General features: G+C 34.3%; 2 protein-coding genes across 9 annotated transcripts in view; one reads left to right on the plus strand and one right to left on the minus strand.

Annotated features, from left to right (window-relative positions):
* The first annotated feature begins 25 nt into the window (after window positions 1-25).
* Window positions 26-19,537, plus strand: Fam229b (family with sequence similarity 229 member B). 6 transcript variants are annotated; one of them, XM_046429943.2, is made up of 4 exons: window positions 26-166; window positions 9,308-9,464; window positions 11,108-11,246; window positions 14,804-19,537. In XM_046429943.2, exons 3-4 carry the CDS (start codon window positions 11,122-11,124, stop codon window positions 14,919-14,921), a joined length of 243 nt encoding a protein of 80 aa, XP_046285899.1. In that variant the 5' UTR covers window positions 26-166; window positions 9,308-9,464; window positions 11,108-11,121; the 3' UTR covers window positions 14,922-19,537. The 6 variants fall into 6 exon arrangements, with proteins under 6 accessions (XP_046285899.1, XP_046285898.1, XP_046285897.1 ...); XM_046429942.2 differs by having other exon boundaries at window positions 40-166; window positions 9,305-9,464; XM_046429941.2 differs by having other exon boundaries at window positions 48-196; window positions 9,305-9,464.
* Window positions 19,538-19,908: 371 nt separating this feature from the next.
* Lama4 (laminin subunit alpha 4) overlaps window positions 19,909-26,767 on the minus strand; it is a 139,674-nt gene continuing 132,815 nt past the window's right edge. For all 3 annotated transcript variants that reach the window (XM_058574377.1, XM_046429937.2, XM_046429939.2), the window contains exons 36-39: window positions 25,896-26,026; window positions 24,686-24,779; window positions 24,093-24,212; window positions 19,909-20,376 (exon numbers count right to left, since the gene is read on the minus strand). In XM_058574377.1, the coding sequence (XP_058430360.1) occupies window positions 20,231-20,376; window positions 24,093-24,212; window positions 24,686-24,779; window positions 25,896-26,026 (491 nt within the window). In that variant the 3' untranslated portion in view covers window positions 19,909-20,230. The remainder of the gene's footprint in view (window positions 20,377-24,092; window positions 24,213-24,685; window positions 24,780-25,895; window positions 26,027-26,767) is intronic.

The following is a 26,767-nucleotide window of genomic DNA, read 5'->3' on the forward strand; positions in this document are numbered from 1 at the left end:
AAGTCGCTACCGTAGTTAAACACTTCTTTAGGTTTGGGAAATCCGAGGGCGGTCGGTCAGAAGGTCGCGCAAGCGCACTTGCATCTCACCGTTACCATAGCGACCAGACCGCAGATCCTCGCTGCCTTGTCAACATCTTTGAGCGTCTGCAGCTCCGGAGGCCGGGGTAACTGACGGATAACCAGGATTTGGAGTGGTATTTTAAATATGTGTCGTTAAACTGTGCGTGGGCTATCAGAGGCTTAGTCTTAGTCCACAGTCTCAATATTTGGGCAGTGGGTCAAATTCCGTTTACTCAGATTCCACGGGACGCTCCCTTCAGCGTGGCGATCCGACAAACCCTTTGTTCTAATAGAAAACGAGCACTGTCAAGGAGGACAAAGAAATCCCGGGCGGATACCCAGTGCCAGGGCTCAACCGAAATTAAGTACACTTAGACACAAAGGACAAAGCTAAGTTCAGAGACCCAACCAGTATTTGTCGAGCGCTGTATACTCTTAACATTAATTTCTAGGCCCCCTGGAGGACTCAAAAGGAGTTAAGACAGATCTAGCGCCAACAAGCTTACAGTCAATTGAAGACACGGGCAGGAAATACTCGAAATAATATTGGCGGCGCTAACAATAGTGCATTCGTTGGGCAAGGGTGCAGCCAGGTAAATAGAAGTCCGATGGAAGAGATGGGATTAAAGCATTTGATGTATGTACAATGTTTAGATGGGATAGAGGAGGAAAAATGAAAAATCATGCATTAGTGAAAGGTCAACTCTTTAAAATTGTCAAATATTAAAAAATGCCACAAATTTTTATCAAATTTCAATAAATAACTCAAGTACTTCAAATGAAATTAACATTTTACACAGAAATCCTGAGAAACTACAGAAACCTTCTTCATTTAATAAAAAATTATATGACATTAATGTGTGGTAATATGAGCCATACTATTTAATTATTTATAACACCTTATTCCTCCATCAAGACTAATAATATTTATATATTTTTCTGATAGCTGATAAATTTTTTGTTGAAATGGGTTGGTTATGTGGCTGAGGCTTTCCCATATTTTCATTTGTGTTTTTCACCTTAATATTTAAATATCTTGTAATAATCAGCACCTTTAATCAAGAAATTTTTGTAATTACTAGATTTTAAATTCTTACTGGTAAGCTTGGCGTCAGGGTGGAGATGCAGTGTGTTACTTCAGTTCTTAATGTTGAAGTCCCAAAGTTTGGGGCTTTCTAAATTTGGAAAACATGAACAAATTTTGTAGGTAGTGATGTGAATCGGTTTCTATTGATGAGTTATGGTGCCAGTTCATCTGGTATTCTGGCTTTTGCCCAGTGGTACCCCTGTTACAACTCCCGGAGTCATTATTCTCCAGAAAATGCACATGGGAAAGAAGTTAAATTAAGAAAGTACTAACAAATCTCATTGATAACTTTAATCTGGAGGGAATCAGATGATTCTGCTTAAGAGTCAAGCAAGGTAGAACCTTCCATACCTCAATATAGGCAAATCCATATTGGTCGAGGTAAGAAAAGCTGAACAGCAGGCCATACATTGTCCTTTAAGTAAAAAAAGTGTTTTTTTTTTTTTTTTTTTTTGCCTGAAGCCACTGAGATTTTTTAGTGCAGTAGGCTTGGAGAGATAATTGACTAACACAGAGAGAAAACAGATTGGACATTTCACATGCTAAATATGAACAAGACAAAAAAATCATTGAGAGTCATGCACACTGTTACTATAAAAGGAAATAGGATAGCATACAAAATATGGATGAAATACATGGTCTGGAACAAAAGCTAACCTAAGGGGATAAAAGAAAATTTATCATATATACTCTGTGCTATAGAAGAACTTAATCAAAAGAATATGAATATAATAAAATAGGAACTTGAAGACAAGATGCTAAAATAATATACTGAGAAATAAGCTCTCTGAGAGCTGACTGAGCCTTGCCTTCTTTGTTTACTACTATACCAATAGTTCTCAGAACCTTGCCTAGTATACAGTAGATAGTAAATATATATTTAATGAAAAATGAAATAAAATGGAGTTAAAGAACTGAGAAAGTTGAAGACCGAAACACATACCTTCAGGACTAATGAACAGTTAAAAAGTGTGAAGTAGCTTCTCTCTCTCTCTCTCTCTCTCTCTCTATATATATATATATATATATATATACACACACACACACACACAAATACACATATATATGATATATGAATATAAAAATATCATAATATATATTTATATATAAATATAAATATATACTTTTGGTACTGAAGATTGAGCCCAGGGGCACTTAACCACTGAGCCACATCCCTAGTCCTTTTTGTTTTTTGGTTTGAAACAGGGTCTTGTTAAGTTGCTTATGGCCTCACTAAGTTGCTGCAGCTGGCTTTGAACTTGTGATCCTCCTGCTTCAGCCTCCTGAGCTGCATCACATTAAAGGACTAATGAATAATTTTTAAAAGTGTGAAGTAGCTTCCATATATTAGCTGTTGCAAATAATGCTTCAAAGAACACAAAAGTGCAGATATTGTTTCAACAAACTGATTTAAATTCCTTTGGATATTCAGTAGTTCCTCCCTTATCTGTGGATGCCTGATAGTTTATTACTAAACTGTAGATAGTAATAAACTCTGAATATGATATATTTTCTATACATGCATACTTATGATAATTTCTGTAAGGTAAGCAAATAATAAGTCAACAATTATTAGTAGTATAATAAGGTAGAACTTTTATAACACAATGCTGTAATAAAAGTGCCATATCATATATCATGTTCTTTAGGGCCATTAATAAATAAAATGATTAATAAATAAAATACTTGAACAGAAGCACTGTGATACCACAATAGTTGGATCTTATAACTGACAGCTACTAAGTGACCAATAGGTGGTTACCATATACATTGTGGAGGATATATTGGACAAACTGGTAAATCATGGGCAGGATGGATCAGGACAGTATAACATTTCATCATGCAACTCAGAAAGTGCAATTTAAAACTTAATGAATTGTCTCTTTCTGGAATTTTCCATGTAATATTTTTGGATTGTATTTAACTGCAGATAACAAACTGTGAACAGTAAATTCACAAATGAAGGGGAGACTACTGAATACCCAGAAGGGGGACTTCTGGATCATATAGTAGTTTTATTGTTAGTTTTTTGAGGAACTTCCATATTATTTATCATAATGGCTATATTAATTTATACTCCCACCAACACTGTACAAGGATTCCCTTTTCTCTATATCCTTTGCCAGCACTTGGTATCTTTGGGCTTTTTGGTAATAGTCCTTCTAAAGAGTGTGAGGTGATACATCTCATTGTGGTTTTAATTTACATATCTCTGATGGTTAGTGATGTTGGCCATCTTTTCATATATCTGTTCGCTGTTTTTATACCTTCTTTTGAGAAATGTCTTTTCAATAACTTTCCCACTTTCAAATTACACTATGTGTTTACTTTTTATTAAGTTATTTAATAATATATTTTAGATATTGGTCTCTTATCAGATGTATGGCTTGCAAATATTTTCTACCCATCTGTGGGATGTCTGTTTACTCTTTTAAGTATTTCCTTGGTTTTGCAGGGGCTTTTGATTTGATGAAGTCTCACTTATCTATTTTTGCTTTTGTTGATTAGGTATTTGGAGTCCCATCCAAGAAATCATTGCTCAGACCAGTGTTGTGGAACTTTCCCAAGTTTTATTCTAGTGGTCTTATAATTTCATATCTCATTTTTAAATATTTAATTTACTTTCAGCTGATTTTTGTATGTGATATGAGAAGAATTTCTGGTTTCTATAGCAGAGACAAAGACAGATCAAGAAAGTTTTGCACTGGCAGCTAATAATCACTAATAATTTATTGGCCAAAACTAGTTATGTGGACTCCAAATAATCTTAAGGTACAAGGAATTGCAATTCCTGAAATTCATAAATTCATAAATATTTGATGAACGTTAGTACTGTATAAACATACTCAGACCTGCAGCATCTGTGGTAGGCAATTTCTAAGATGACACCCAATGATCTCCTTCTCCTGTTCTTGTGTAATTCCCACTCCTGGAGACTGGGATACACATAGTGACTTCTTTCCTGATGAATAGAGAATACAGCCTGATGGTACCTTGAATTGAGACAAAATTGAGAATTCTAGGGGACTAAGACAATTGAAATTTGCAAAGCAGAATGCCAGAGAGGAGATAGAGTATAAAAAAAGAAAGTTCTGGAGATCTTTGAGGGGATGCTCATGAATACTGATTAGTGCATGCATACGTAAAAGTTACATAAGACAGAGGGTAAAGCCCCTGGAAATAAGCATACAAAACAATTCATAGGGGCCACATAGAGCTGATTCTAATAATTCACATTCCAGATATCTTAAGTGAAGAGCTCTTATAGTCCATGAAACATTTAGTTGAGTTCTCAGAAAGATAGTAGAGACAAACTAGTTCTAGATGAAAGGCTGTTTTAATCTAGCCTTAGCAAGCATAAAACCAAGCTTCCAAAGGCCCAGCTGTTTCAAAATAACTGTGTCCCAGACCAAAATTCAAAAGTACTTAGAGGACTAAAAATAAAATTATTCAGTAATGTGAATTCACAATGTCTGGCATTCAAATAAACATTTCTGTGTATGCAAAGACAAGTCCCATGATGAGAAAAAAAAATCAGTTAAAAACACACCAGGAAGTGCACAAATGAAAGAATTAGTAAACAAGGACATTAAAGCAACAGTTATATACAGCATATGTTCATATGTATAAATATACAGCATATGTTCAAGAAAGCAGAGTAAGCATGAGAACATTAGGAAGAGACAAAAAAACCCCAAAAGAAAACCAACCAAACAAAATCCAAACTGGATGAAAAGTACAATATTTAGGTGAAAAAACGCAGATTAGACATTGCAAAGGAAAGAAGTAATGAATTTGAAAACAAAGCAATGGAAATTCTCCAAAATAAAATGGAGAACAAAGAGGTTTTTTTTTCCTAAAAAAGAAGGGTCAATGAGCTGTGGTATAACTTCAAACAGCTTAAGATACATGCATTTGAGGTCTAGAGGAGGGAACAAAGAGTATTTGAAAAATCATGGCTGTGAAATTTCCAAATGTGATAAAAATTATGGACCCACAAATATAAGAAGAAAAGAAACAAGAAGAAAACTACACCTAGCACATTATAATCCAATTGCTTAATATTGGTGAATGAAGAATGAACATAGAAGTCAGAGAGAAAAGGCACATTCATAGAGGGGGAAAAACTGACAGCAGATTTCTTGTAAAAAACAATGCAAGCCAGAAAACAGTGGAACAAAATGTGGAAAATACTTAAAATTTTCAATTTAGGCTGGGGATACAGCTCAGAGGTAGAGTTGCTTGCTTACCATGCACAATGCTGTGGAGTCAATCCCCAGCACTGGAAAAAAATTTCTATACCCAGAGAAAATATTGTTCAAGAATGAAAATGAAATAAATAAAAAAGCTCCATGAATTATCACCAGAAGATCAGCACTGTTTAATGAAAATCTTCAGGCAAAAGAGAAATGATGTCAGGTGAAAATGTGGATGTACACAAAAGGTACAAAGAACATTGAAAATATAAATACATATGTAAATGTAAAAAGCCTTTTCTTCTTTTAAAAAATCTCCTTAAAATATAATTAAAGAAAAACTAAAATATTATGGTAATCATAATAGTAAAATAAATGACAATAAAATACATAGCAAAAGAGGGGAAATAGAATATCCTATAATCAAGTTCTTTTAGTATACATGAAATGTTATAATTTTATTTCAAGACAGAAGGTCAGAAGTTAAAAGATATGATACTATAAACTCTGAAGAAACCAAAACCAAAATACAAGGATGTATAAAAATAAACAAATGACAGAAAAAAATCAATTCATAAAGTATACTAAGTTCATCCAAAATACAAAATTTTAATAAAGGGGGAGCAGCAGAGAACTGGTAAAAGGCAAATAGCAATATGGCATGTTTGAATGTAGTAAAAAAGTTTGAATTTAATGTAAATAATCCAAACACCTTTGTTTATCACTGGAGTGGATAAAATAAGCAAGACTCAACTATATACTATTTACAAGAAACCCCACTTAGAATATGAAAATAAAACAGGTTAAAAATAAAATAGGAAAAGACATATCATGCTAACATTCACCAATAGAAAGAAGCTATTTGAATTTCATACAAAGTAAATTCAGAGCAAAGAATATTATCAGGGATTAACAAAGATATTTTATAATGATAAAGGTTTAATTTTGCCAAAAGAACATAGCAATACTATGTTTTTATACATATAACAACAACACTTTGAAATATATGAAACAAAATCTGGCAGAATTGAAAGGAAAAATATGAATTCACCATTATAGTTGGAGATTTCAATGCCCCTATTTCAACAATCAGAGAACAATTATAAAGAAGATAAGAATATAGAAGAATTGAACAACTTTGTCAACCAATTACCTGCATAGAACACTTCACCTAACAGTAAAAGACACATCCTTTTCTAGTATAAATGGAACACTTACAAAGATTGTGCATATCTGGCCATGAAAACAATTCTCAATCAGTTTTAAAAGATTCAAATCAAGTAAAGAATGTTTGTTTTGTGACTAAACTGGAATAAGTAACAGAAAAGTAGAATATTCGCAACTGTTTGAAAACTAAACAACACAATTGTAAATAACTCAGAAGTCAAGATGAAAGCATTTAAAGTTATTTGTAGTATGTATTTTTTCAAAAGAAAAAATTTAACAATTAAAATAGAAAATTTCAAAATTTGTAGAATGTAGGTAAAGTAGTGCTTTAATGGAAAGTTATGAAATTAAATGATTATATTAGAAAAGAAAAAAGTCCCAAATCAATGACTAAGCTTACACCTTCAGAAACTAGAAAAAGAAAAATTTATCCCAAAGTAAATAGAAGAAAGGAAATAGTAAAGAGTAGAGTAGAAAATCAGATATATTAGAAAACAAAATTAATAAAAACAAATACAACCTCCACGTGTGTACTGAGAAATTGAAATCCTTCAGCAGTCTCCTTTGATCTAAAATCTTTAACTTGAGTTTATGCTCCTGCGTGGTTTGGGCTGTACTTATCTCTTGGACCATATCTCTTTTTTGTTTTCAATGCTGTGCTTTTGCCACCTTTCAAATCTTTTATTGTCTTATTAGCATGTGACCCTTGCACACAGTTTCCTCTGTTTTCCCCCTCCCTGTCTCAGTGTCTTTGACTCCTACCCTTTTCCTCCTTGTTAATGCCTACTCATCCTTTAGATTTAGATTTGATATTCTAGTCTAGAAATATCCTACCCTAATATGTAACTTCACTAGAGCAGAATACGTGTTTGTTTTTGCTCAGTCAGTCTTTTATCCTGAATGTTTAACTCATGCAGAGCTCATGGTGGATTTTTAGAAAATATTTGCTGAATGAAGTGTAATCATAGTTCTATTTTCTTGGGATATGAAAGTTCAAACATTATTCCTTTTCGACATCTCATTAATTAATATCCCAATAATCAAAAGAATTTTGGGGCTTATGATAGTTAAGAGAGAGTATTTAAGAGATTTCATAATCTTTTTGTATCTCTCATTTATACTTCATTTATTTACTCATTGCTTTGTAAAAATCCTTTTTTTTGTATCAGGGATTGAACCCAGGAGTACTTAACCCATCCCCCCTCACCCCTTTTAAAAAAAAAAAAATATATATATATATATATATATATATATATATATATATATATATATATTTTTTTTTTTTTAATTTAGAGACAAGGTCTCACTAAGTTGCTTAGGGTCTTGTTCAGTTTCTGGCTTTGAGACTCGAAATCCTCCTACCCCAGCTGGCTGAGCCACTGTGATTACAGGCATTCACCATTGTGTTGAGCCGTAAGGATCTTCTATAGAGTCTAATTCATTTTGTCTTGATGTTACTCAAGTACTGTAAAGTTTGATCATTAGGACTACTATTTGGTTTGGTTTCACTGTATCCATGCATGAAATGTGGCATAATTTATACCAAATGATCAACTAGCTCATTTAATTAAAAGTAGTTTAATTTAGTTAAGATAATGGTAAATTAGAGGGATTAAATATGTGCAAAGGAGATTATTTTACTTTCTATTTATAATACCATTTCCATATAAACTTTTGGTGATTTGCTCAGAATTACAGAGCTAACATGGTGTTAAAATTCATACCTAATTCTGATGTCAAAATCTATCATTTTCCACTGCTACCTTCTCTCCATCATGTAAACTGTTGAAAAAATTTGCCATCCTAAAGAACAAATGTTTAAGTTCTAATGATGCATTAGCTAACAATGGCCAGCAATTATTTCAGTTTGTCTGACTGTGACACAGTGGGTTAAACTAGATTTCTCCAAACTAAAATTGTGATCAACTCATTCACAGATAACACCCTAGTAAGAAAAAAGAAGGTAGAGGTAAGATTTTATCTAACATAAACTTAATTATTATATAAAATACTAGCTTTTATAACATAATGAATTCATAGCAGTGGGAACTTAGTTTACTATGTAGGTAATAATAAGATTTTCATCAAATTTCACTAGCATTTAGTAGTTTAATGATTACCAATGACAATTGAAAAATTATTAACTGAAGAGTAATTTTCTGCCTTAAGTGTTAAACTTAAGCATTACTGAGTAGGGCAGACTCTCAGTGAAGTAAGCTATTAAGCTGTTGATACAGAAGCCAAGAACTAGTTGGGAGAGGGAGAGCAGTTCAGAGAAATGCAAAGATGTGATCAGCAAAGTAGAAACTCAGTAACAAGGAAACAGAATAACAAGGACAGAATAAGATGTGTTCTTCCTTTTGGGGTTGTTATTATTTCTTCCATTTTGGAATTAGGATCTCTTGAAAAAACAAGAAGAGGTAGTCCAGAGATTAGAGAGATAGTCCAGAATATAACGAATATTCCCATTTAAGAGAGCTATAGAGAAATTTGGTTTGGGTTTGAGAGTGTTAGAGTAGGATGAGGATATAGATAGATTGAATTATTTGTGTTATTAGTTAAGCCTGGGAGATAAAGAGAATGAGGAAAATGGGATTAGTGAGAAGAATCACACATGATTTTGTGCAGGTCAATTAGATTGTAGCTCTTCATTTGTAGATCAGAATGTTTAATATTGTTGGAAAATAAGGCCCTGACAAGAAGAATAAAGCTACACCCTCCCCCACCGAAATGCTTAAATTTTATTCAAGTTTCATCTTGTTGCTAGAGTTATTAAGACATTTGATCTTCAGCAGGTGGGAAACTATGTGAAAGAATCTTCTGATGTCATAATTTCTGGGTGTTGCTGGAACATTTGATCATCATTCCTTCGGCAATTCTAGCTTTCTATGGAAGGTCAGTAGAAGCAATTGATTTATTCACCTCTACCGGAATCAGACTCGGCCTATTTTGGTAAGTATATATTTCCTTGATCAAGTTAGCTAAAACTTAATACTTAGATAGAGAGACTAAACCATAGAGTTAACTATGGTTTTACTAAATAATTATTGAGCAAAACACTTTTTTTTCATGATATTGACACAATCTATAAAAATCATTGTATAATATTCAAATTCTTAAACCTTAATAATTTAGTTTTATTGTATCACCAATAAACATTTACTTATTAGGCATAGAATGCTAGGCATTGAAACAGTTTTAAGACATTTTTTTATTTTTTCTGTCCTCTGTGGGCTAATAGTTAAAGACATGTAAATTTATTCAAGAACTGTTATGGGTATTAGAGTGGTGACAAAGATAGACATAGAATGGGGGATACTAAACAAAACATTTATAAACTACTAGTGTAGTGTTTCTGAACAGGGAGAAATTTTTGCCTCTCTCCCTTACCAGGGGACACTCAGCAATATCTGGAGACTGTCTCAGTTGGGAGAAAGATGCTGCTGGCATCTCGTGGGTAAATGCTACAGAATATTATACAATGTACAGGAAAGTCTGCCTTCCCCAACTCAGAATCATCTGGTCCTAAATGACAATGGTATCATGTTTTTGAGAAACCCTGAATTAGAATGATGGTCACTGTTACAAAACGGAAATAAAGGTGTTATGAAAACTTGAATGATGAGGGTTTTGACAGGTTTCTCTAAGAAACTGAAATGTAAATTCATGCTTAGTAAGTTGGCCCTAGCAAGTGAAGGGTGGTAACAATGGATGGGGAAAGAGTTCCAAGTAAAGGCAACAGTAGACAGTTTATGCGCGTGCGCGTGTGTGTATGTGTGTATTCATCATATATATCATGTGGTATTCATGGTATACATTAATAAATATTTACTAATATAAATTAATATATATTTACTAATGCTCAGTGGCATCTGCTGAGTAATAAGTCAACATTTATTGAGCACTTAAGTGTTAGGCATTGTACTTTACACATATTATTTAATTTTTACTATTACCCTGGAAGTTGATAATGTTATTCACAACTTTTGAGAAACATAAATTAAGTATCTTGACTAAGTTCACATAGTTGGAGAAGGCCAGACTAAGATTTGAACTCATATTAGTCCAACCTCTCAAGGCCACTGTCTTAACTCTGCTGAATTGTAAATGTAGAGAAGCAAGGGTGGGGGGAATAAATAATCATAGGAAGAGAAAGAGTAGCTGAAGGTATCTTGGTGAGTGTGAAACTCAGAGGAAGAGAAGAGCAAGTGTAGATAGGTGGAGAGGTGTTAGAGATGGAGTTTGTTGATTACAACCACTGGAAGTCAAACTGACTTTTTTTTCCCACACAGCAGTAGTAGACTTGAAGTCTATTAATATTAACCATAGTCCAATTATGTTAACCAAAGGGAATAGGTTATTTTTATCACTTAGTGTGGCTGTCTTGTAATTGTTACAAGAATTAAAATTTTATGTAATGGATAATTGTATAATTTAGTATTTTACCTTTTTATAGATATTTTAAAATGTTACTTTCAGAATGTTTCTATGTATATAAACATATATATAGAATAATGTTAAACAATAATGTTAGTAATTTCAAATAACTCATTGGAGATAACTCCCTCCCTTATTATTTTAACTTTCTTGTCTAGGTTTTCAGTGAATTATGCCTTTTCGGTTTGGGACCCAACCAAGGAGGTTTCCAGTGGAAGGAGGAGATTCTTCAATTGGGCTAGAATCAGGGCTGAGCTCAAGTGCTGCCTGTAATGGGAAAGAGATGTCACCAAATAGGTAAAGTCTTCTCATCCTGACAACTGAAGAAATATGTATTGTCTATCATCAATACATATTCAATGTTAGCAAGAAAAAAAACCCAGGAATTCAAACACTGCTGTTATTAAATTAGTGTTAAGAGAGCCCAGTTTTTTTTAAAAAACATAGAGTTTGTATTTCGTATCTCTGTAATTATTTCTCTTTTTGGTAAATTTTCAGCTGCTTGTTTTATTGATAGTTTTCAAGATTAGAGAATGCTCAATTAAATAAACCTTTAGTGTTATTATATGTTGGGCACCGTGGTAGGCATAAGGCTACAAATAGAAAAAAGACAGATCTCAGATTTAGTGTCACTTTAATTAGACACTATCTTTGGCAGCAAGAGTGTTATAACAGAATAGAGGACACAGAGACCAATCCACAAAATTACAACTATCTTATATTAGACAAAGGTGCTAAAAGCATGTAATGGAGAAAGGATAGCATCTTTAACAAATGGTGCTGGGAGAAATGGAAATCCATATGCAACAAAATGAAATTTAAACCCTTTCTCTCACCATGCACAAAAGTTAACTCAAAATGGATCAAGGAGCTAGGAATCAAACCAGAAACTATGCGTCTAATAGAAGAAAAAGTTGGCTCTAATCTCCATCTTGTGGGGTCGGGCTCCAAATTCCTTAATAGGACACCTATAGCACAAGAGTTAAAATCAAGAATCAACAAATGGGACGTATTCAAACTAAAAAGTTTTTTCTCAGCAAGAGAAACAATAAGAGAGGTAAATAGGGAGCCTACATCCTGGTAACAAATTTTTACCCCTCACACTTCAGATAGAGCCCTAATCTCCAGAGTATACAGAGAACTCAAAAAATTAAACAACAAGAAAACAAATAACCCAATCAACAAATAGGCCAAGGATCTGAACAGACACTTCTCAGAGGAGGATATACAATCAATCAACAAATACACGAAAAATGCTCACCATCTCTAGCAATCAGAGAAATTCAAATTAATACCACTCTAAGATACCATCTCACTCCAGTAAGAATGGCAACCATTATGAAGTCAAACAATAACAAGTGCTGGCGAGGATGTGGGGAAAAGGGTACACTTGTACATTGCTGGTGGGACTGCAAATTGGTGCGGCCAATTTGGAAAGCAGTATGGAGATTCCTTGGAAAGCTGGGAATGGAACCACCATTCGACCCAGCTATTCCCCTTCTCGGACTATTCCCAAAAGACCTAAAAAGAGCATACTGCAGGGATACAGCTACATCAATGTTCATAGCAGCACAATTCACAATAGCTAGACTGTGGAACCAACCTAGATGCCCTTCAATAGATGAATGGATAAAAAAAAATGTGGCATTTATACACAATGGAATATTACTCAGCACTAAAAAATAACAAAATCATGGCATTTGCAGGGAAATGGATGGCATTACAGCAGATTATGCTAAGTAAAGTTAGCCAATCCCTAAAAAACAAATGCTGAATGTCTTCTTTGATATAAGGGGGGCGACTCAAAACAGAGCAGGGAGGAAGAGCATGAGAAGAAGATTACCATTAAACAGGGACGAGAGATGGGAGGGAATGGGAGAGAGAAGGGGAATTGCATGGAAGATGAAAGGAGACCCTCATTGTTATACAAAATTACATATAAGATGGTGTGAGGGGGAAGGAAAAAAAGAGAGAGAAATGTGTTACAGTAGATGGGTAGAAAGAGGTGATGGGAGGGGAGAGGAGGGGAGGGGGAGATAGGAAGGGGATAGGAAGGGCAGCATAATACAACAGACACTAGTATGGCAGTACGTATAAATGTTGCTGTATAACCAATGTGATCCTGCAATCTGTACATGTGGGAAAATAAGGATTCATACCCCATTTGAATCAAATGTATGATATATGACATGTCAAGATCATTGTAACGTTTTGAGCAACTAATTAAAAAAGATCATCTTCAGAAAAAAAGACTATGAAAAAAATCATTTTTGCAAAATTGCAAAAAAACCCCTACAAATAAATAGGATTTGTTTCACTCTTTTGCTGTTTTCTGTAGCAAAACAGTAAATAATATATTGTTAGGTTTCTCATGGTTTAGAGATTTGGGGATCACAAATTTAATATTAATAAGGTAGTTTTTCAAGGATGTAATTGGCTACTTTGAAAGTTTTGAGCTTTTCTTTAGAAGTGTTCAAGGCTGAGTATTTGGTGGGAATGTAGGAAAGGAAATTCAGACACTACATGTATTTTTTTAAGTGACATTTAAGACCTATTTCAAACCTGAGATTCCATCAACATTTGATTATATGTGGAATATTTTGTTCAATTTTTTTCATAAATATTCTAGATTTGAAATCATCCAACTAAAATGATTCTTTTTTACACATATAAAACTACAATTTGATGGGCTTCAACTAATGTCTATACTCATGAAACCATTTCCGTCAAGACAACAATTTCCATCACTTCCAAAAGTTCCCTCATACCCTTAATAATCCATCTTCCCTGCACCCTCATGTCCATTGGTCTACCTTTGCCACTACATATTCTTTTGCATTTTCTAGAATTTATAGGAATGGAATCTACACTATGCCTTCTTTTTTTTTTTTTGAGGAGCACAAAAGATTTTGAAATTCATCCATTCAATCAATAGTTTGCTCTGTTAATTGCTGAGTAAGATTCCATTGCATAGATGTAGCACAATTTGTTATCTATTTACTTGTTGATAGACATTTAGAACAAATTAAAAAAAAACATACAGGCAAGTCACTGACTGGGAAAAAATATTCAGACAAAGGACTTGTACTCTAAATGTATAGAGAACTCTTACATCTTAATGTAGACAAACTATATTTAATGGGAAAAATTGAACAGACATTTCAAAAAAGAAGATCTATAAGGGGCCAAAACACACATAAAAATATTCTACATCATCACTCATCAGAGAATTATAAATGGAAACTATGATGAGATCTCACTCCATATTCACTAGAAAGGCTCAAATTAAAAAGACTGACCATACCAAGTGTTGACAAGGATGCAGAGTAACTGGTAATCTTGTACACTTCTGGAGAAAATATCAAATGATACAAAAGTTTGGAAAAACAGTTTGGCAGCTTCCTTAAAAGCTAAACATAGACCTACCATATGACTCAGCCATTCTACACCTAAATAAACGAAAACATATACCCACACAAAGGCTAGTGTATGAATGATCTGATTCTTAAGGTACGTTTATGAATGAATTGCCATGGTATTATCACTTAGGTTTATAACAGTGTACTTTAATTTGCCATTTAGCAATTCCTGCATACCTTTCAAAATAAACATTTGGAGGGTTATTTTGATTTTTGTGAACTTTCAGTAATTAAATATTTGGCAACAGCCACAATTTCTATGCTACATAAGCCTAGAATGTTTGGCTCATTAATGCCTCTGTGTTATACTTATTCTGTACCATTCAAAGATTTCAAAGTGTTTTAAAACAGTTGAATATATACTCAAACTTTGGTGCTCTAAAAATTTTCCTGTTTAGTGTCTAATTATTACATGTTATTTGCTCTTTTATTCAGGCAACTCCGAAGATGCCCTGGAAGTCATTGCCTGACAATAACTGATGTTCCCATCACTGTCTATGCAACAATGCGAAAGCCACCTGCACAAAGCAGCAAGGAAATGCATCCTAAATAGCATCATTAAGTCTGTTGTTGAGGGTTGACTAGGTCAAGGGTAATGGGCCAAGATCATCTTACGATCTGGTAAACAAATAAAAGTGGTGGCACCGTTGGATGATGACAATAGTTGAACTATTTTATTTTAGTAAAAAGGAGAAATGTAACCAGTAGAAAACACATAGTGATAAGTTATCAGTTATGTCTAACAGACAAGGCAGAATAATATTTAACAGTTAGAAGTGCCTTAGAGATCATCTTGGATCATTAATATTAATAATTCAAGATGAAACTTAATCTACCATGGCTATCAGTCAGATGGAGCCTATTTTATTTGTTTTTTTTTTAAATTATTTCAATCTCTGTTAAATTTCTCTGATGAATTTCTTAACTGTTTTTCAATTACTTGAAGTCCCTGAACTTCTGTAAGGCATCTATTTTGAATTCTCTGTCAGGCAGTAATTCCATTTCCATATCTTCAAGACCAGTCAGTGGTACCTTATTTTGTCCATTTGACACCATCATGTTTTTTTGGTTGATCCTGACTCTTTTGGCCATGAGTTGACATCTGCACACTGACATAGGTACCTAATACAGTGTTCACTGTTTGGGTGTGTTTGTAAGTTTCCATAGGAATAAGTTTGTCCAGAGATTCAGGCAAGTTGACTAATCAGTCAACCTAAACAGGTCACTAAGCCTATGACAACTTCAGTCATTGCAGTCTTAGGGAGCACCCTAAACTGAGGACCACTGCCCACAGGATCCTTTGGCTGCCATGGCCAATGTAGTACTTGGTCAAACTCAAAGCCTATGGCTGCTAGGCCAGCACAATGTCAGGCAGATGGCCAGCTCACTGCTGAGGTTTATTCAGGGCCCAAGGCTACTATAGTTTGCTGGTGGTGACATAGGCCAGAACTTGAGCTCATCCTCCTGGAGTTGTGGTTTCCTACCTTGAGTTGAAGTAGGTCTAGGGGCTCTGTCCCTGAGTATTGGTGTTGAGTCAAGAGGTTCTGCTTTGTGTGCTAGGTTTTACTGTGGTGGCCTAGTGCTGGATTACAAGGCAAATTCCTAAGCTTACTTCCCTCTCCTTCCTCCAAGTAGATGGGGATTTTCTCCATGCTGTTCTGCCAGCAGTTGGGAGGGTAACGTGAAAATTGTCTTTTCTATTCTCTTCAATGCATAATTTTCTTACTATTTGTGAAATCAGGGTCTCTCACCTGGTTTCCTTAGGTCTTAATGAAGTTTTTTTTTTTAATGTACATAGTTGTTCAAATTGATTTTTTTGTGAGGGATGATCCTAATCTATCTTGCTTCTTCTCAGGTGGGGCCTATTTTAAATACTTAATGTGTTTTAAGTTAACTTCCTTTGTTTATATTTAGGTTGATACTTAGCTAAGTCCTTTCATCTGAATACCCTAGCTCATTTATGGCTTGATAATCTTTTGATAATGCTCTGCCAAAAATTATATTGGGTAAGCAATGGAGCCCTGGGGTTGTGCTTTTTGGAAGAATACCCAAGATCAAAAAAGTTCCTAGTCCATGGTTAATCTGCAAAGTATTTTAACTACTTTCATATGGGAGCTCAGATTATTGGTTAAATTTATTAATGAGGTCAAGGCTATGGTTTTAACCCTTATCTTTTCCAGGAAAAATGTCCCATTATCACATTATTCCCCAACTCCCAACCAGTCATCTTGAAATTGTCTATCAGTATTGAAAAAGTTCAGATGGATCTTTTTACTTGATTAGTAAAAGGATAAGGATAACCTTTGAGGTCTAGGCCAGCTCTATATGTTTTATTTTTCTTCTTTCAGTAGTACCCAGGACTCAGCCTGCTTTTTTCCTTTCCTCTTCATGGCTGTCACCATCCATCCAATGAAATTGTCTTCTCCAAAGAACTGATTTAGGATCAGTTAAAATTCTCTCAGTTTCTTACTGTCCCTGAAGAGATACATAGGTTTTTTTTTAAAATGAAAAATCTATTAGCTTATAATTATATGTACATAGATGCATATGTACTATATTAGTTAAAAAATAAAAAAACTGCCATGAAGTTATAAAATGATAAACTCTCATAACTTACACTGACAGCTGGGAAATATTCAAGTTCCAACCAACAAAAGAGAAAAGACCTTGTTGAACATGTGGGATATTGAGTAGAGATTCAAAAAAGTCATGTCTCTATAGGAAGACTAAATTAGCTCTAGCCTAAAGGCTAGTGTACCAACTTTAACAAAGCTTAAAAATAAGACTTCAGACAATCAAGATGATGCCTAAGTAACATAATTGTATGCCAGATAAAAAGTGTAACACTCCTGAAAGGAAGAAAAGAAAACCCAGACAGGAAATTGCCCAAGGCTGGGAAAAGAATAACAGGAAAGGAGTAGTGATATAATTCATACAAGGCTGGAAATAATTTATGTTTCAACTAACATGATGAAAAGTTCTTTTATTATATGGATTTTGAGTCTTTAGCAAGTATTATCAGAGTGGGGTTGGGAGTGGACTTGGGGGATTGGGAAAGCTGCTCTGAACCTGCCCTAACAATGCTAAGATCAGGACTTGAAGAGACAACACTGATTCCAAATACCTTAACTGTATTCAAGTGTGGGAAAACTCAAAATTTAAAGAACTACAATGAAAATCTAGCACCAAAAATGTAAAATCCACAATGATCAGCATATAATAAAAAATTAGTGGGCAAGCAAAAATGGAAAGAAAATATAATCCATAGTCATGAGAAGCTTCATTCAGTAGAAAAATAGAATGATAAATGATAGCTTTAATATACAAAATACCATAAATATACTCATATATTTTGAGTAGATGTGAAATAATTGCAATGATGAAGAGAGAAAAGGAAGGTTTTTAAAAGACCTAAGTAGAACTAGAAAATGAAAATATCTGAAATAAAAAATACACACTGAATAGAATTAAAACACTAGGTAATGGGAAATAAAATACTAATGAACTTAAAGACATAGCTGTTCAAGTTATCCAAAATGGAATATGAAGAAAAAGGAATGAATAAAAAGCATAAATTTTTGTTTCACATGAATTCTTGTGTTTTATCATCAAGCACTCTTAACATGTATATAAGAAAGTTTCCCTGGAGGAGGTAGGAGGAAGATAGACAAATATTTGAAAAAATAATGCGCAAGTTTTCCAAATATGATAAAAAGAACAAACTAAGAGATCCAAGCAGCGTAACCAACCCCTTTCTAGGAGAAGAAACATGGAAAAAATAAAACAGTGATGTACCATAATTAAAAAGAGAATCTTATAATTGATTAGTAAATGACCAGAGGAACAAAAATAATGAGAGCACGCTTTTCATCAGAAAACATATATTCAAGATGACAATATGTTTGCAGTATCTTTCAACAATGAAAATAGACAAGACTTAGCTAAATGAATGCTGAGAGAATTCATCCCTAGTAGATCTGTACTAAAAGATTCAAAAAAGTTTTTCAGACAGAAAATGGTGATAGAAATTTAGATCTATAGATATAGCACAAGAAATGGAAAATATATAAACTTATAAACCATTTCCTCATTTTAAAACATAGGTGATTAAAGGAAATTAGTAGGAAGGATAACATAAAAATAATGTATGATGATAATAGCAACAAGATGGGAAGAAAAACTGAAAGTTTACATTTAGAAATATCTTAGTGTATGAAATGGGCTTAACTGGGAAGCCACAGGATGATTCTCTTCTTGTCCAGGGAGTTTTGGCCATGAAAGGAGGAGTGGGGGAACACAGGCCCAAATATTCTTCAAGACAAGGGTATCCAAGGGCCTCTTCATTTTGAAGGGACACTGACAGGAGCTACAAATAATTGGTCAGAATGACTATGAGCACTTAACCTATATTTTTACTGTGTGAAGTACTGATATGTTAGCTTAACTAAAAGGAAAAAAAAGCTGCTTTTACCTTAGAAGGGAAGCATTCTTCCTTCCTCTTGCAGGGAAGTAAGGGGGCAGTCATACAGCTGCTGGAGGCAGGCAGCCTTGTTTTGAACCCTGTATCCTTAGATCTAGCTGAATGTCAGTGGACTGGTGACCTGAGCTGCAAATGTTGTCTCATATAGGATTAACATGATGAACATCGGAAACAAGTTTAGTTTAGCTTATCATGGTAGCTGACAGTAAGTCCTCTATGAACAGATGTAGTTATTTTCATCAATATTGTCAGTTATCTTTATATAGCTGAGATTAAAAATTAGTGGGGGAATATAAATAGGTGTGTGTGTGTGTGTGTGTGTGTGTGTTTGTTCCTTTCAAGCTAAGAGATTTTTTTTACTCCCTTTGGTAATTCCTCAAAATATTTATACCCATTTCCCTCAATAATTATTCCTTTTATGTATACTCTGTCTTACTGATTGTGGGGCCTTGTCTTCTCTCATTCGGACTTTAGAGTTGTTTATCCTTTCACATGTAATTTTTTTTTAATCCCAATTTCTGTATTTTTAATATTCTAGCAGCTATTCAATTTGTTTTTCTTTTTCTAGGCTTTATTAACAAAGATGCTTAGGAAAAAAGATTCTAAAATTTTAGAAATAAGATTGGTTGTGTTGCAGGCATGTGGAAGAAAAACTTTTAATAAAAGGACTTTTATGTTTTTGAGTTGAATTTTACAATTTTTGTTATCTCTGTTGTAATGAATGTCCTTGGTAATATCAACACAAAATAATAGTAATAATAATATAATATATGAGCCTTCCTTCATGTAATTTTATTTTTCTTGTAAGGAATTATCAGTTTAATTATTTTTTTTCTTATTTAGAAATAATTATACTGCCATTTTGCAGCTATAAAACTAAAATAGTCTTAAGTTTATAGATCAAGTAAAAGGGAGAAAAGCAAATCTATCATCTAATTTTAGATTATACACAAATTATTAAATCTTTTTAAGATAAAATGATAGCATGGGACAAAGATATTTTGGTATAGATTGAAAGCTATCTTTCCTGAAAGAAGAATGATGAATCCGAGAATATAGCTTCACTTTAAAAATGTGTGCCAGTGTTTATTTAGAATCCCTTCTGTTTTATTAGAGACAGGAACAGTCATTTCACCAGCAGGAATTATGTGTGCTCTCAATACAAGTTTACTACCCATACAATTATCGTCCATTGTAGACATTTTGGGTCCAAAGAAGGAATCCAAATGAGAAGAAGCCTCCATACCCTGATAATTCATTTAAGTCCCATTCAACCATGAGAGCTTCCACGGGAGGAGAAGTTGCTAGTCCTTCTGGCTGGCCCTATGTTTATTTCAGTGCTCTAAAGAACTCTGTATGCTGGGCAACTGTGCTTGGTTGTGTCAGGCTGCTGGACAAGAGTTGATGCTCACAGCACCGCTGACCAAGGCTGCTTTACTGAAGCTCACTGGGCGCCCATCAATCACAAAGTGGCGGATGCAGCCTGTGAAGGGTTTTCCCGGGGCCAAGCGTGGTGTCAGTAGTGACTCTGAAAAGAGAAAGAAAGCAAAATTTGCAATGGAGGTATTCCAAGCCCAATTATAACTTCCTGGTAGAGGGTAAAAATAATAATTGATCATCATCATCAAAATGATTTGTATGTTGAAAATGGAATATAGTTAGGATTGATTCTCAGGAACATCATCTGCTTCTGAAGTAATATGAACATATGGTAATTTTATTTTTTGCCTGGCTTTCCATAATCAAATTTCTGTGTATACTGTAGCTATCTTCCAAGGTGAAAATTTACCATTTATACAAAGCTTCAGCTGTGAATTTTTATAATCTACCTATGCTTTTTAGAGTTAATTTCACCTGGGCTTCAATTATTTTCTCTGCTTTGTTGAGAAGGGGGAAAGAAATTTTAGATTCCACACTACTTTGGGACATAATGTTAATTCATCTCATTACTCTTCATCTTCGAGCTATTTTTTGCCAAGCTCATGAAATATAATGAGAAAATAATGAATTCAAATAAACTAAAATTTAATTTTCCTGAGTTCAGGGCTTAAGAACTATAAATAGGGTAGTGATAACTAGCCTAGTCTTTTTGTGAGCACAGGTGCCCTGTAGTATACCAGGCGGACTGTCTCTCCTTATCTTAATTAGACATAGAAGAAGCCTATGTTTATTAATTGTACAGACATGGTTAAATGTGTTGGGATGATAGCAATACAATATAAAGCAATTTAGAGAGCTTAGAAGTATCACAAAATTAAAATCTATTTAGTCAAAGCTTCTTAGGTACAAACAACTATGTGAGCAGTAACAGATAAAAGATGGAAAACACTTAGAAATCAGTAACTTGGAAAAGAACATAAAATAGGACAGCAAATTAAACATCAAGAAGCTGTAATAAATTTTCTAAGCAAAGAAGAGTTATAATGTGCAGAAGTTGTGTACTGAAAATAAATCACAGAAATAGCATTTCATATTTAGAATGATAATCATTGAGTTTTAGATTTGGAAGGGGCCTGAGAGATCAGTTCCCTTTATTTGCCTCAAGATTAGTATAAAAAAAATTTCTTCAAGTCTGCTTATTATATTTCATCAGAATAAAAATGAGTGAATAGGAAAGATTATAAGGAGTAGAAACATCTAATGCTTTGGCCCACATTGTAGACTATATTTAGAACATGGGTTTTGATTCTGCCCACATTTTCCACCCTTTGGTTCATGGAAGAAATCATGTGGAGAAAATAATTGATACAGCAATTATGGTTTGCATAACATGCCACACAGTTAATTGTAAGTAGTGACATAAAGGTTCCTCAGGACCCTAAGTAATTGATTGATAAAGTCAATGCATGTTTTTAAGAGGGAACATTTTCAATTTCCCATGACTATATAAAGAAGAATTCATAAAAGAAAAGTGAATGGTTAGATCCATGTGTGGGCTCCATTAACTTAAAAGTTTTTTCTAATTTTCAACTTTAATTTTTAAGTTATCATACAATGAAGTTGACTCTTTTTGTATAGTAGTATTATGAATTTTATTCATTATTTTTTTGGTGGTAGAAATAATGAGTCAGCAGAGTTCTGAGTGGTATGACTGACTGGGATTCCAAGAGAATTCAGGGCACATAGGGGTTTTATTAATGCCCTGGTTTCTGATGTGATTTCGATAAAATTAATATGGAATAGCTCAAAATGATATAATTAATTACATTCAGCTTAAATTATAATTGCTTTTGTTCTATGCTTGCTGGCATGTTTCCTAGATAGAATTAAAAGCTGCACTGTGGCAGTGGGCTGGTGGTTAGAACACCCTACCCTGCTAGTTCTTGTGTGTTGGCTCATTAGCTAAAATTTGCTATTATGTTTTGGACAGGCTGAATTTGATGTTAGGTACATCTTGACCACCCAGTCTGTAGAGCTTAATGGAAGCAGTGTGTGATGGATGCTAGGATCAGATTGTAAAAACAAACCAACAAAAAATCAAAGAGAAATATTTGTTTGAATGATGGGTAAGCACTTGGGGTACAGAGGGAAGAACAAATACTGTAACTTCCAGGATGAAAGCCTATGCTTGTTTTATCCACATCCTGGGGGCCTAGCACAGTGCTTATTAGACCCTCCATAAGGCTCTGTGTTGAGTGAAGTCATGGTCCTTGGCAGCAAGTGGTGTACTGCTTAGCTTTGACAGCATTTTGTGATAATGCTACAATACTGGTATGCATACACATCCTCAGGAGATGGGCATGTGTAAATAAAAGCCCAAGCTGAATCCTAAAGGTCAGTAAGGAATTAGGTTGAGGAGGGTGGGGGGAGTGGGAGAAGCTGTTCTCTATAAAGGTACTAGAGGAAGAAAGAAAGAACAATATTTTTCAGAAAGTGTAGCCCTGTGTACTTGTGCAAAAGCCTGGAGCTAAGAGAGCATCATTGAAAATTGAGGAAACTTCAAGTCCCAGAAGGTATGGGGAGATCCCAGAGGTAGGTGGAAGGTGGGGACAGATGATCAGGGACCTTGCTTGTTATGCTGAATTTGATCCTGTGGACCCTTAGGAACCTGTGAAGTATTTTAAACTACATTGTAATTTTTAGGAAGGAAGCAATACTCAGAAATATAAGGAAGGATGTGAGACATTTTTTCACACTCCATCTGCATGAAGTGAAGTAGAGACCTTTGCTGAATTCCTTTCAGAACCAAAGCCAGGAACAGGACAACAGAACTAGGGAATGGCAATGGGAGGTGGGTAGGGAAGTGAAAGAAAGGAAAGGTTGCTTTGTGAGGGTCTTAAGTATTTCTTTTGATCCCTGATTTACTATCATTGTTAAAACTGACCTTTGAAATATTTGCATTACAAAGGAGAGGAGTACTTAATTACTACTATTTTGGGGGACCCAAGTTGAGATGCTTTATTTGATCTATGCTTTTTCATTCTCTTGGCTGTCTTGATGTGGGTAAATCTAAAATAATCTAGTTAGGAGACTATTAAAATCTCCACCAAATTCCAGATGCAGAAATTATATATATAATTCCTCACAGCTTTCAGTCTTTTCAAGGTAGTGAAATGTGTAAAAACAACAATCACATTCAACATAAGGATATGGTCCCTGCTCTAGAGGTTTAAAATGATTGTGTGTGTGTGGGGTGGTATAAGTATCCTTTTATCACTGTCCTGGATTATATACCATTCTTGGCAGAAGACAAGGTGATGCTAATGATTATGTTTATAGAATTGCAGCTGGGAACCTCTCCTAGGGAACAAGAACAACATAACTTATGGTCTGCAGCTGTTTTCACAATTTAGACTAATCCTGGATGGGGTGGGGTGGGGTACTCCACATTTTTTCCTTTTATAGAAGGGGAACAATTAATAGCAAAATTTTAATCCTCAAGGTTTTCAGATCTTGGAGCAGTATTAGAAAATGAGGGTTTTTTTTTTTTTGGTGTTAGGGATAAAATAGAATGGTTCAATGTGTGTTTGTGTATATGTAGGATATGTAAAAGGAGACAAAAAATAAGCAAATACATCAGGATGTGAGTAATATCTATTGGCTATAACACCAATTCTTATGTGCTTCTTGGATAAGAAATCACAATTTTCTGTTTGCTTTTCCTATTAGAGGACATAAAATCCTTTGAGTTATTAGGTGAATTATGAAAACACATGGCTTACTTCTTAATATCATAATGAAAATCATAAGAACTTACTATTTTTTTTTTTATTTGGAAACTTATTTGTTTTAAACAATGCTTACCTGGAACACCTCCAACAAACACAGGCTCCCTGTGATCAACTGGTTTTGGATTCAGGGGTCCAACCACATGGTTCACTTCAGAGTCAACATCCAGCTGAACCACATTTGAATCTCTAATAACTGAAATACAGTGAAATATTGGGCAAAGACTGGTCATAAATGGAACTAGAGTGATTAATTTTCACATGAAGAGAATAATTTATCACAACAATGACTTTTATTTATTCCAGAATAAAACCCTACACTTTCTCCTATATCAGTAAGATGTCAATATATTAAGTCTAACAATGTCTAACTGAGCAATCACATTTTCCTTCAAAAGGGAAAATATTTAGGATACTTTTGTGCTACTTTTTTGCTTCATAAGTTACTCATAATGTAAACAACTCCACTATTTTGGCAGCATTTATATTTCAAATCACATGTGTATTCAATATACACATTTTAATATAATGACACTTCTCTTGGTCACATTTAGATTATCATCCGTCGTCGTCATGCATATCACATAAATTCTGCCAGGCCATCATTTCTCAGGTGGGTGTGCAGGCTCATCTTTGTAAAGGAAACCCAGGACACCTATGTTTTCTCACCTGTTATTCTGTGCCATCTGCCATCACAGAGACTCTGCTTGGGTGTCACTGAGGTAGAAAAGTCTCTGATGCCATTGTTGACTTTCACTATGACCTACAAAAGAGAGGTGACTTATATAATTTAGTTTAATTTCTCCTTGTCATTGTAAAACTGAATTTCTTGAAGCAATACTTTAACAAAAATCTACCCAAGGAAACAATACTCTTAACAAATATCCACACATGAGTAACTTTGCAATTTGAACACAAGGGGTCACTCTTTGGTAGGCAATAGAAATAGTTTAAACTGGGAGTGCTCCATGGAGAGACAGCAAAATAATCACAAGGGAGAAAAGATGGGGAGAGAGGAATGATGGGAAATGCAATTGAATAAATTCCTTTAATTTCTCAAGATAGAATGTGTTATACAAAGAAGTTCAAAATATTGTTGAAGATCATGGGCCTTGAAGCCAGACTGCCTGACTTCCATCTAACTTACTATCTGCATTGGTTTTCTCTTTGTAAAATAAGAGTGATAATATTACCTACAGCCTAGAGATATTGGGAGGATTAAATAGGTAAATCCATATAAAGCATCTTGAATAATCCCTGACATGTAGTAAATACCATGTCTGGAGAAATTCTATTTTTATACGGTTTAATAAAATATACTAGAATCCAAATAAAAATCAGTTACATTAAGTTTGAGAGGCATAATATCAATATATCTTTTCCTTAATATTTATTTGAATACCTTCATAAGTAGTATTTTAGTAGTGTTTAATTGTAACAATTAAAAATTTATAGTAACAGAATAATACATATGTCTAGATATATATACATGTATCTTTGATGTATATTATCTGATAAACATTTATAGATATTCAGGAAGATAGATGTTTTTGTGTTGTTGATTTTGATAATTGGGTTTTTTTTTTTTTGCTTTAATTTGCTGAAAAAAAAAAAGACAATTCATTGGTTAAAACTCTGTGCTGTGATTGGTGATCTTTTCTTCCTGAAACCTTTGCCGTAATTTCCTGACTTTGTTCTAATCAGATGAATCCCAACATATCAATGTGAATTCTAATGTTTCCTACATTTAAATTTTATGTTACAGCTTTCTGGTTTTTATTGATTGATAAGATAAAATAATTATGTGAAATAAATCTGCTTTAGATCAGAATGCAAGGTTAAATGAGACAGACTGTTAAATTTTTCAAAAAGATGTTACCTGCCCATTTTTCATGTGAACATTTAGGTACTCCCCATTGACACTGTGGCCATGGACAAGCGTTCCAGAGTTGCTTCTGGGACGAACTTCAAATGCAATTTCAAACTTCAATCCAATGTTGAAAGACTCATCTGTGGAGAGAAATACTATAAGCCTCAAGAACAGCAAAATAAAATTTGTAACTATGGCATGATTTTATAATTATATATTTTTGCATCTAGTTTCAAAAATTCATTGCATTTCTCAACAGGTAAGTAGAAAAGGCTATTTTCCAACACCACATAAAACTCAGGGGACTAATATATATAACATATCACTCTTGTTGTGGGGCATGGAGGTGGGGCCAGCACACTAAAAATACTCTATGTGCTATGGAAGTTCAGGGGAAGAGAAATGAATTCCAACTAGCAGCACCATTTACTATTTCAGGAGTGAGAAGGAGGACAGGACAATCTGGGCAGAGGAGGGAGCTTGGACCCAGCTACAGAGGATGGAACATGTGGACAGCATAGTGAAGCCCAGGGTGGCTGGATAGTCCCTGTAAGGGCAGAAGCAGGCGTGGTGAGTGGGGATCCACACCTGGAAGAGCTCCAATGCTCAAAGATGGAAGGTTGTTTTTATTTTGTGGTCACTTATCAAGGGAGATGACTTGACCAGATCTGTGTTTTAAAAGAATTCTTAAACAAAGAACTAACTTATGCCAGTGCTGCAAAGCTTTTCAGAGGAGAGAATGGGAGCAGCAAAAGTATTTAGGAGCTGTTATTATGATGAACAAAAAATTTTTATTAAGAATAACTGTTCACTCCAAAATGCTCATTGAACGCATGGGCATCTTAATAGTGTCTGCTTGATGTGTCTCTTTATAAATCACT

This window comes from Marmota monax, unplaced genomic scaffold (assembly GCF_021218885.2).
Source record: "Marmota monax isolate L192 unplaced genomic scaffold, Marmota_monax_Labrador192_F-V1.1 WCK01_AAM20220418_F8-fsc00276, whole genome shotgun sequence".
Taxonomy (NCBI): domain Eukaryota; kingdom Metazoa; phylum Chordata; class Mammalia; order Rodentia; family Sciuridae; genus Marmota; species Marmota monax.

Excerpts from the sequence above, each read along its gene's own strand:
- Fam229b (XM_046429943.2), top strand. The coding sequence starts at position 11,122 with ATGCCTTTTCGGTTTGGGACCCAACCAAGGAGGTTTCCAGTGGAAGGA. Across the intron at positions 11,247-14,803 it reads AAAGAGATGTCACCAAATAG|GCAACTCCGAAGATGCCCTG; the intron begins GTAAAGTCTTCT and ends TCTTTTATTCAG.